The sequence below is a fragment of the Otolemur garnettii genome, unplaced genomic scaffold (genome assembly GCF_000181295.1).
Source record: "Otolemur garnettii isolate 467f Iridium unplaced genomic scaffold, OtoGar3 scaffold00001, whole genome shotgun sequence".
Taxonomy (NCBI): domain Eukaryota; kingdom Metazoa; phylum Chordata; class Mammalia; order Primates; family Galagidae; genus Otolemur; species Otolemur garnettii.
In genome coordinates this window covers 24688016-24699511 of record NW_003852396.1, presented here as the reverse complement: position 1 = coordinate 24699511, position 11496 = coordinate 24688016, and the positions used below count along the sequence as shown (strand labels likewise).

Sequence of the window (11496 nt, the reverse complement as noted above, 5' to 3'; positions counted from 1 at the left end):
ATTGTTGTTTGGTGGGTCCGGGCTGGGGATTCGAACCCGCCACCTTAGGTGTATGTGGCTGGCGCCTTAGCCGGTTGAGCTATAGGCGCCGAGCCAAGGCCCTGACTCTTAAAATAAAAAACAGGATGGGGAGGATTGTGTACATTATATGCAAACATTATACCATGTTACATAGGTACATGAGCATCTGCAGATTTTGCTATTTGTAAGGGTCTTGGAGCCAATCTTCCGCAGCTACCAAGGGACCAGTACAATCTTCCAACAGTTAAGTAGAAAATCCCAAATCAAATTTAACTGCTGCAAGGCTTGGTGGCTCATACCTGGAATCCTAGCACTTTGAGAGGCTGAGGTGGGTGGAACTGCATAAGCCTAAGGAGTTCAAGACCAGCCTGAGCAAGAGTGTGACTCCCATCTCTACTAAAAATAGAAAAACTAGCCAGGCATGGCGCCTCCATTCCCAGCTTACTGGGGAGGGTGAGGGTAGAGGAGCTCTGAAGTGCAAGAGTTTCTTTTTCTTTTTTTTGGTGACAGTCTCATTTTGTTGCCCTTTGGTAGACTGCCATGGCATCACAGCTCACAGCAACCTCAAACTCTTGGGCATAAGCAATCCTCTTGCCTCAGCTTCCTGAGTAGCTGGGCCACAGGCACCTGCCACAATACCTGGCCATTTTTAGAGAAGAGGTCTCGCTCTGGCTCAGGCTGGTCTCGAGCTTGTAAGCTGAGGCAATCCACCAGTCTTGGCCTCCCAGAGTGTTAGGATTACAGGCGTGAGTCACTGAGCCCAGCTGTAAGCCCAAGTTTGAGGTTGCTGTGAGCTATGAAGTTGCCACCGCACTTCAGCCCTCGTGACAGAGAGAGACTGTCTCAAAAACAAAATTAAAAAAAACTTAACTGCTAACTCTAAAAATCTTACCTCATGCATTAGGGTATAATCTACTTAAAACAGTATACAATAGATGATGTTTTAAGCTTGTATGACTGATTAACAGTATCATAATTATTTTGTTGTCATTTTCTTCATCTATAATATAGGAAAACAATATATTTTAAATAACTATGTAAGGTAGATAGGGGAAGTAATACAAAATGGTAGTATGACATCATGAACATAGCCCCATTTGGTGTTTGTATTCATAGGGATAAATGGTAAGTAAAATTTTGATTGAGGACTACTTTGTTTACCTGTATTTAGCAAAATAATTACAAGGGATATGGAGTAATACATATAAAATGAGCCCCCATGAGCTCATTCAATTCACATTTATTATTAAGGAATAAAAGTTGAGCTATTCTGACCCAAACAAATATAAATTTCTATAAGTTATTCCTTCAAAGCATTAATAATAACTAATACAAACCTGCTAAAATTAAAAATGGGGCAAAAGCCAGATATGAGTTACTGTCAAAGAAGTTTTTCATAAGCCAGCAGTTAGACATCATGAGTTCTTCCTACTTTAAAGGACCCCTTATATTTTCAAAATTAATACATATTGTGTGGTTTGATGCCTGTAGCTCAGCGGTTATGGCGCCAGCCACATATGCTGGGGCTGGCGGGTTCAAACCCAGCCCGAGCCTGCCAAACAACAATGACAACTACAACAACAACAAAAAAGCCAGGCATTGTGGCAGGTGCCTATAGTCCCAGCTACTTGGGAGGCTGAGGCAAGAGACTTGCTTGAGCCCAAGAGTTTGAGGTTGCTGTGAGCTGTGACGCCACAGCACTCTACTGAGGGTAACATAGTGAAACCTATCTTCAAAAAAAAGAATCTCTCTCTCTCTCTATATATATATATAGGATTAATGGGATTTTCTAAAGAATAAAACTACAAAAATAGGAAAGTAAGGACACAAAGACTTTGAATAAAGGTCCGAGTACTACTGACTCTAAAGTTACATTTCATGGTTACTCCTTAAATGTTTCTGTCCAAATATATCTTTTTTTTTTTTTGAGACAGAGCCTCAAGCTATTGTCCTAAGTAGAATGCTGTAGCATCATGGCTCACAGCAACCCAGCAACCTCCATCTCCTGGGCTCAAGTGATTCTCCTGCCTCCGCCTCCCAAGTAGCTGGGACTACAGGTGCCCACCACAATGCCCGGCTATTTTTTGGTTGCAGCTGGCATTGTTATTTGGCAGGTCCAGGCTGGATTCAAGCCTGCCAGCTCAGGTGTATGTGGCTGGCACCTTAGCTGCTTGAGCCACAGGTGCTGAGCCTGTCCAAATATATCTTTAAACACAAATAAGAAATCAATGTTTAAAAAACAGAACTATGACAAAAAAGGACAATGTTCCTAAGATTTCCTCAGAAGCCCAATAAATACATGCATAGCAAAAATTGAAAATACACTGTGTCATGGTGAATTGACCAAATTAAAATAATTAGAAACAAATTGATAATGACTAATGCACTGACTAGTCCCTAGAAATTCCCACCTCCCCCAACAAAAAACTGTCATCCCACCTCATAGACCACATTCTAGTGGAGAAGAGATCAAAGTATGAAACACAAAATAATGTAAAATATTCCAATAAAATATACCTGACAATGCATTTCCATGAAGAGCCATCCTGATCATCTTGTTCTTCTATGTACATTCTGACATTGTGATCTTGATCCAACTGGTACCAGTACATAAGGCCATCTTTGTCTCGTCCAATTGGCTGGAGACGCATAGTATCGGCATCCTCCTCATTGATAATATTCTTGAATTTCAGATTGTCATCAAACTGACACTCGCAGAGGTACTAGAAAAGGCATAACAAGGCTTAAAATACCCCTTAAATGTTTCTCCACCACAATAAAAATGATACAACTATAGAATTGATTTAGTGAAAAGAAGAGACAGAGCATATGCAGTTTATCCATCTTCCACTATCCTCTCTCTCATTTACATAAACTGTTGAGGATAACCAATATAAAAAGATAAATTTTAAGAAGCCAGGTATATTAATATTACACCAGTTTTTAAGTTTAACACAAACATTGATGCACAAACCAAATTATACTTCCAAAGCAGTGAGCCTGTTTGCACCAAAAATTCCAAAATTGTCTCATGGTATAAAACAATTCTATTTTAAAATTTTCATTTATTTATTAAATAATTTTTAATTATTTTTTAATTGACAAAAATTATATATATAGATGGTTTACAGTACAATGTTTTGATATACGTGTATTATGTGGAATGCCTAAATCAAGCTAATTAACACATCTATTACCTACTAGACGTTGGGGGGGGGATGTAAACATTGCAAATCTGCTCTTTTTACAACTTTCTAGAATACAATATATTGTTATTAACTATAGTCACCAGGTTGTATTACTGAGCTCCTGAACTAATTTCCTCTCTAATTTATTTTTGATATTTTGATATCTTTCCAACTTGCCTATACCTTCCTAATTCCCAATAACCACTACTATGTTCTCTGCTTCTGTGAGTTTAGCCCTTATAGATTTTACATCTAAGTGAGATCCTGGGGTATTACTCTGTGTGCCTGGCTTATTTCACTTAACATAATATCCTCCAGCTTCAACCATCTTGTCACAAAAGACAGGATTTACTAATTTTCATTATCCGTACACTTGCTGATGAGCACTTAGGTTTACTGCATTATCCTGGCTATTGTGATTGATGTTGTAGTGAACATGGAGTGCAAATCTCTTCTTTTGACAAACAAATGCATCTCCTTTGGATATATATCTAGTAGCAGGGGTTGGCTGAATGATAGTTTTCTTTTCTTTTTTTTTTAAGAAACAGTTTCACTTTGTCACCCTCAGTACAGTGGTGTGGCATCACAGCTCACAGTTAACAACCTCCAGCTCTTTAGCTTAGGTGATTCTCTTGCCTCAGCCTCCCAAGTAGCTGGGACTATAGGCAGCTGGCACAATGCCCAGTTGTTTTTTATAGAGGGGTAGGGGGCTCACTCTTGCTCAGGCTGGTACTCCTGAGCTCAGGCAATCCACCTGCCTTGGCCTCCCAGAGTGCTAGGATTACAGGTGTGAGCTACCACACCCAGTCCATTATTTTTCATTTTTTGAGGAAACTTCTGTGCTGTTTTCCATAATGGCTATTATAATTTACATTCTTAAGAGTCATAAGAGTATAAATTATCACCAGAAGGAAGGCCTTTCCTTCACATTATTGCCAAACTGGTTATCTCTTGTCTTTTTGATAAAAGCCATCCCAGCAGTTGTGACATGATATATCATTGCAATTTTAATTTACATTTCTCTCATAATTAGTGATGCTGAACAATTTTTCATATATCTGTTGACCTTTCTGTGTCTTCTAAGAAATGTCTGCTCACTTCCTTTGCCCATTTTTTAATCAGGTTAACTCGTTCTCTTGCTGTTAAGTTGTTTGTTCCTAATATATTTTGGAAGATAAGCCCTTATCAGATGGATGTTTTTCAAGTATTTTCTTCCATTTTGTAGGTTATCTCTTTATTCTATTGATTGCTTCTATTGCTGCACATAAGCTTTTTAATTTGATACAATCCCATCTGTCTAGTCTTGCTTTTGTTGTCTCTGTTTTAACGGTCAGATTCAAAAGGTCTTTGCCCAGACCAACATTAACCAGTTTTCCCCTAGACTGGGCATGGTGGCTCATGCCTACAATTCCAGCACTTGGGAGGCCGAGGCATGTGGATTGCCTGAGCTTATAGGTTTGAGACCAGCTTGAGCCAGAGCCAGAGCCAGAGCAAGATCTCATCTCTAAAAATAGTCAGGCTTCATGGTGGGTGTCTGTAGTCCCAGCTACTTGGGAGGCTGAGGCAACTTGAGCCCAAGAGTTTAAGGTTGCTGTAAGCTATAATGCCACAACACTCTACCAAGGGCAACAAAGTGAGACTGTCTCAAAAAAAAAGCTTCCCCCTATGTTTTCTTGCAGCAGTTTCATACTTTCAGGTCTTATGTTTTAAATCTTTAATTCATTTTGAACTGATTTTCTAAATACAGTTAGATAGGCATCTAATTCCATTCTGCATGTGAATATCCACTCTCCCTCACATCATTCATTGAAAAGACTGCCACTTCCCATTCTGTGAGCTTGACACTTTTGCTGAAGATCAGTCAACTTTATATGTGGATTTATTTCTGGGTCCTCCATCCCGTTCCATCAGTCTAACTGTTTTTGTGTCTGTATCATGTTTCATGTTTTTTCCATAAGCAATACTTGGTGTAAATACCATGTTGAAACCTCCAGCTTTGTTCCCTTGGCTCAATATTGCTTTGGCTCTCTGGGGTCTTTTGTGGTTCTTTATGAATTATAGGATTATTTCTTACTTTTGTGAACAATGTCATTGGAATTTTGATAGGGGTTGCGCTGAATCTGTACATTACTTTGTGTAACACGGACATTTTAACCATATTAATTCTTGCAATACATGAACACAGGATAGCTTTCCATTTATTTGTCTTTAATTTATTTCATTAATGTTTTATAGTTTTCTGTGTAAAGAATTTTACCTCTTTGGTTTAACTTATTCCTAAATAATTTTTTTTATGCTACTGTAAATGGAGTTTTAGAATTTCTTTTCAGACAATTCAAAATTAGTGGATAGAAATACTACTGATTTTTGTATCTTCCAACTTTACTGAATTCATGTACTCTTTTTTTTTTTTTTTGAGACGGAGCCTCAAGCTATCCCCCTGGGTAGAGTGCCATGGCTTCATTGCTCACAGCAATCTCCAACTCCTGGGCTCAAGCGAGTCTCCTGCCTCAGCCTCCCAAGTAGCTGGGACTACAGGCGCCCGCCACAACGCCTGGCTATTTTTCGGTTGCAGCCATCATTGTTGTTTGGTGGGCCCGGGCTGGGAATTCAAACAGGCCACCTTAGGTGTATGTGGCTGGCGCCTTAGCCACTTGAGCCACAGGCTCCGAGCCGAATTCATCTACTCTTTAAACAGTTAGTTGGTAGAGTCTTTAGGGTTTTCTATATATAAAATCATGTTGTCTGCAAACAGTGAAAATTTAACTTCTTCCTTTCCAATTTGTATGATGTTTATTTCTTTTTCTTGTTATGATTTCTAGTACTAAATAGAAGTGGCAAAAGTGGCATCTTTGTCTGCTCCTGATGTAAGCTGTGAGCCTGTTACATATAGGCTTTATTAAGATCCATTCCTTCCACACCTAATTCATTGTGAGTTTTTTCTGGGTTTTTGTTTTTTTTGTTTGTTTTTTGAGACAGAGTCTGATCTGTCAGCCTGAGTAGAGTGCCATGGCATCATTGTAGCTCACAGCAACCTCAAACTATTAGGCTCAAAATATCCTCTGGCCTCAGCTTCCCCAGTACCTGGGACTACAGGCATCCACCACAATGCCTGGCTAGCTTTTCCATTTTTAGTAGAGATGGGGTCTTACTCTTGTTTAGGCTAGTCTAGAACTCCTAAGCTCAAGCAATTTACCTGCCTACTCCTCCCAGAGTGCTAGGATTACAGGTGTGAACCACCACATGGGCCTCATTCTGAGTTTTTAGAGACAGTCTTGTTTTGTCACCCTTGGTAGAGTGCCATGGTGTCTTAGCTCACAGCAACCTCCAGCTCCAGGCCTTACGTGATTCTCTTGCCTCAGTCTCCCGAGTAGCTGGGACTACAGGAGCTTGACACAATGCTCGGCTATTTTTTTTTTTTTCTGCAGTTTGGCTGGGGCTCGGTTTGAACCCGCCACCCTCAGTATATGGGGCGGGCGCCCTACTCACTGAGCCACAGGCACCGCCCCATTGTGAGTTTTTATAAGAAAGCAAAGGCTTTTCCAGCATCTATTGATATGATCAAATGCTTTCCCCCCATTGTTCTGGTAATGTGGTATATCACATTTATTGAACCACCCTTATATTTGAGATCCCAGGTCAAACCCCATTTTATCACAGTAAACAATCCTTATATGTGCTATTCAACTCAGTTGCTTGTATTATTTTAAGGATTTTTATAACTATGTTCATAAGGGAAATCGCTTTTTTTTTTTTTTGAGACAGAGTCTTAAGCTATCACCTTGGGTAAAGTATCATGGCATCATAGCTCACAGAAACCTCCAACTTGGGCTCAAGTAATCCTCTTGCCTCAGCTTTTCTATTTTTAGGAGAGATGGGGGTCTTGCTTTTGCTCAGGCTGGTCTTGAACTCATGAGCTCAAGCTATCCACCTGCCTCGGCCTCCCACAGTGCTAGGATTACAGGCATGAGCCACTGTGCCCAGCCACAAGGGAAATTTCTTATATTGTTCTCGTCTAACTTTGGCATCAGGGTAACATGCTGGCTTCATAAAATACACTGGAAGTATTTGCTCTTCTTCAACTTTATGGAAGAATTTGAGAAGGATTGCATTAATGATTCCTTAGATGTTTGGTAAAATTCAGCTGTGAAACCATCAGGTCCTGGATTTTTCTCTGATGCAAGATTTCTCATTATTTACTCAATTTCCTCATTATTAGTCTGTTCATTTTTTTTACTTCTTTATAATTCAGTTTGGGTAAGTTGTATGTTACTAGGAATTTCTCTGTTTCTTATACGTTATCCAAGACAATTGTTCTCAATAGTCTTTTATGATACTTTGCCTCCACTTTCAATCTGATTTGAGTCTTCTCTTTTTATTGACAAACCTAGCTAAATGTTTGGTGACTTTATCTTTTCAAAAACCAATGCTTAGAGGCAGATGTGGTGGCTCATGCTTGTAATCTTAGCACTCTGGGAGGCCCAGGTGGGAGGATATCTTAACTTCAGGAGTCCATGGACTAGCCTGAGCAAGAGTGAGACCCCACCATTACTAAAACTACCAAAAAAAAAAAAAAAAAAGGCTAAACCCTTCCTTGACAGTCATATTACCGCCTATTTTCCTTGTTTCTTTCCTAGAAAAGATTCTAAAAAAAAAAAAAAAAAAGGCTCAGCACCCATAGCTCAGTTGTTAGGGTACCAGCCACATAAGGTTTGAACCTGGCCTGGGCTGACGCCTGTAGTCCTAGCTACTTGGGAGGCTGAGGCAAGAGAGTTGCTTAAGCCCAGGAGTTTGAGGTTGCTGTGAGATATGATACCACAGCACTCTACCAAGGGTGACACAGTGAGACTATGTCTCAAAAAAAAAAAACAAATAAATAAAATTAGTGGGGTATTGTGGCAGGCATGAGTAGTAGCCCAAGCTACTTGGGAGGCTGAGGCAAGAAGATCACTTGAACCCAGGAGTTTGAGGTTGCTGTGAGCTAGGCTAAGGCCACAGCACTCCTGTCTGGGGCAACAAAGTGAGAGTTTGTCTCAAAAAACAAAAACAAACCTGCTCAGTCTTGTTTATCTTTTCTATTGTTCTTGTAAGCCTCTATTTTATTTATTAATATTTCTATTCTGATTTTAGTTATTATCTTCCTTCTTCTAACTTTGGAGTTTGTTTGTTCTTCCTTTTCTAGTTCCTTGAGATGTAAAATTGAGATCTTTCTCTTTTCTTTTAAGCAACAGGGTCTTGGCTCAGTGCCCATAGCACAGTGGTTAGGGCGCCCGCCACATACACGGATGGTGGTGGGTTCAAACCCGGCCCAGGCTAGCTAAACAATGACAACTGCAATAAAAAATAGCTGGACATTGTGGTAGGCACCTGTAGTCCCAGCTATTTGGGAGGCTGAGGCAAGCAAATCACTTAAGCCCAAGAGTTTGAGGTTGCTATGAGCTGTTTTTTTTCCTGTCTCAAAAAAAGGGGGGGGGGGCAGAGTCTCCCCCGTCACACAGGCTGGAGTGCATTGGTATGATCACAGGTCACTGTAACCTCAAATTCCTGGGCTCAAGAGATCATGCCTCAACCTATTATTCATATGCAGTTTTCAAGGTAAGTAGTCTTTCACTGATAGCTGGCTCTGATGACATTTTTCTTTTTTAAGTAGACAGGAAATAGGATTTATTATTAGGTAGGCGCAAATGATAGGCAACACGGTGGAAGTCCTCATGAGTGCAGGGCCTGCCACTTGTCCAGGGGACCACGACTGTGGATGTATTTGACCCCATAGCCTTCTGGAATGAGCTGCTTCTCAGCCACCAGGTCGTCAATCACATGCTCCTTGTTCTCTAGTTTGGTGCGGATGGACATGATGACTTGGCCAATGTGAAGTCTGGCCACAGTGCCCTGGGGCTTTCCAAAGGCACTATGCATAACTGTCTGGAGCCTAGATTATACACTGGGGACAGCACCAAGGCCTAACACATGAACATGTAGTAGGACTGTCTCCAAGGTCCCTTAGCATAAACTATACAAGCAACAGGCTGCATACACTACCAAGGAGGCTGCTGTTTGTTGTGGCAGGAGCCGTAATCCTACCTATCTGGGAGGCTGAGACAAGAGAATCACTTAAGCCTAAGAGTTTGAGGTTGCTGTGAGCTGTGATGCCACAGCACTCTACTGAGGGCAACAAACTGAGATTCTGTCTCAAAAAAAAAAAAAAAATCAGAAAATAAAAAAACCCATAAAATCTTGAGGTCCTTTGAATAAGAAACCTACATATAGAAAGTTGTAAATTTCAGAAGTGATAAAAACTTCATTACGTTCATCACAAAGAGTATTCTCCTCCTCCATTAGGCCACTTTGCACTAATTAGGGCCAACAGTACCAAGTAGGCAGGAAAAAGAATGGGAAACTCAAACTTGAAAATAAGCCTACTTTGAGATGACCCTTTTTAATCAGGTACATTTGGTCATGTGAAGATTTTATTAAGTACCAAATGCATTCCCCATGTCATTTGGAAAACAATATCAAATTGCTAATTTACTAAATCAGTAGAATTTATAAATCAGCCTATTCTATTACTATCCCTACAAGAAGAGATAATTAAACCTAGATATACTTATGCAATGAAAAACAATAAAAAAATAGTAATTTAAAAAAGATACTATTTGTCACAAAAAAATAGAAGACTTTATTGTCCTCTTCTACTAGCAAAAAATTCTTTTTTTTAATACCTTTTTATTTTTCAATTTAATGATAAGTCAAAAGTGAAATTTTAAATTAAAGTAATTGTAACAAATAATAAATTTTTATTACCTTTAAGAGTGCTAGTTTGCATTCAATACTCATTTCAAGATAGCCCTTCTTCTCCATTTCCCATGCCCAGGTGCTGTTAAATTCCTGGCATATCTGTCAGAGAAAGTTAATATTTAATGCATGAAAGCAATTTTTATTTACACTGGTAGTCTTAAACAATTATGCTAAGAGTTCTCATTAACATATATTTATAAAGGAAAGAGTTTCAACAATGGAGTTACAACCCAATTCCACCCTAAAATGCATTACCATTTAAAGCCATCAGAAATATTTACTATTATTTGGTAACTGAATTTAAGATAAGAAGTGAGGCCTGGCTCGGCACCTATAGCTCAACCGGCTAAGGCGCCAGCCACGTACACCTAAGGTGGCGGGTTTGAATCCCCAGCCCGGACCCGCCAAACAACAACGACGGCTGCAACCAAAAAATAGCCGGGCGCTGTGGCGGGCGCCTGTGGTCCCAGCTACTTGGGAGGCGGAGGCAGGAGACTCGCTTGAGCCCAGGAGTTGGAGATTGCTATGAGCTGTAATGCCATGGCACTCTACCCAGGGGGACAGCTTGAGGCTCTGTCTCCAAAAAAAAAAAAAAAAAAAAAAAGAAGTGAGGCCTGACATGGTGGCTCATACCTGTAATACCAAGTTTGTTTTTCGTTTTTTTTTGGAGACAGAGTCTCACTTTGTTGCCCTAAGTAGAGTGCAGTGGTATCAATGGTAACATTTTGAGAGGCCAAGGTAGCAGGGTCATTCGAGCCCAGGAGTTAGAGGTTGCAGTGAGCTAGGATCACGCCACTGCACTGAATCCTTGGCAACAGAGAGCTTGTCTCAAAAAAACAAAACAAAACAAACCCAATTCAGTCTTCCCTATGGACTATAAAAAACTAAATAAAATTTAGAAAAGACCAATGTCTATAGCTCTCTCCTCTGTTCTCAAGATCTTTATACATACTTTATGGGCACATTTTTCCACATGAGGATAATTATTTGATTGTATCTCACTAAATGCCTTAAAGTTCTCCAAGGCAAGGTCAATCTTGATATTTACACCGTAAGTAGGCTCAAAAAACATGCCAAATTGAACCTATACTTAAAATCAAGCCTCTCTCCAATTCAGTGTCTAGCTATGCATGGGGAATGTAAAAATTCCATGGTTTGACATAGAGACCTTCTATAACATGCTTTAACTTAATTGTCAAGGTTTCTTTTCCTACACAAGCATTTCAGGCAACCCAGAGCCACTAGAGCAGGCTGAAAAAGGAAGATCTGAATAACCACTCCACTTAAAAAGTCAGTGCAGGAATCTTTCTCCTACTTCGGTGGCTTCTCCTAATCTAAGGTCAGAGAAAGCCAGTAAGGGAAATTAATACAGAGAAATGCCAATGGGTTTAACGGTGCATATGACCTCTGTGAGCCAGTTTTTTCAGTAATAAAAATGGAATAGTAATAATATTGCTCTTAAAGGCTATTAAGTAGGCATGAAAAATGATAT

The 11496-nt window shown here is 39.9% G+C and overlaps 1 protein-coding gene and 1 pseudogene across 1 annotated transcript in view; both read right to left on the bottom strand.

The window, feature by feature from the left end:
* The window catches only part of RSF1 (remodeling and spacing factor 1), a 78002-nt gene extending 67882 nt beyond the window's left edge, over positions 1–10120 (bottom strand). Inside the window, exons 1-2 of the mRNA XM_012803706.2 lie at positions 10011–10120; positions 2539–2744 (exon numbers count right to left, since the gene is read on the bottom strand). Of these exons, the coding sequence (XP_012659160.1) occupies positions 2539–2744; positions 10011–10067 (263 nt within the window). The 5' untranslated portion in view covers positions 10068–10120. The remainder of the gene's footprint in view (positions 1–2538; positions 2745–10010) is intronic.
* On the bottom strand, positions 9192–9289 carry LOC111724580 (annotated as a pseudogene).
* Positions 10121–11496: the final 1376 nt, after the last annotated feature.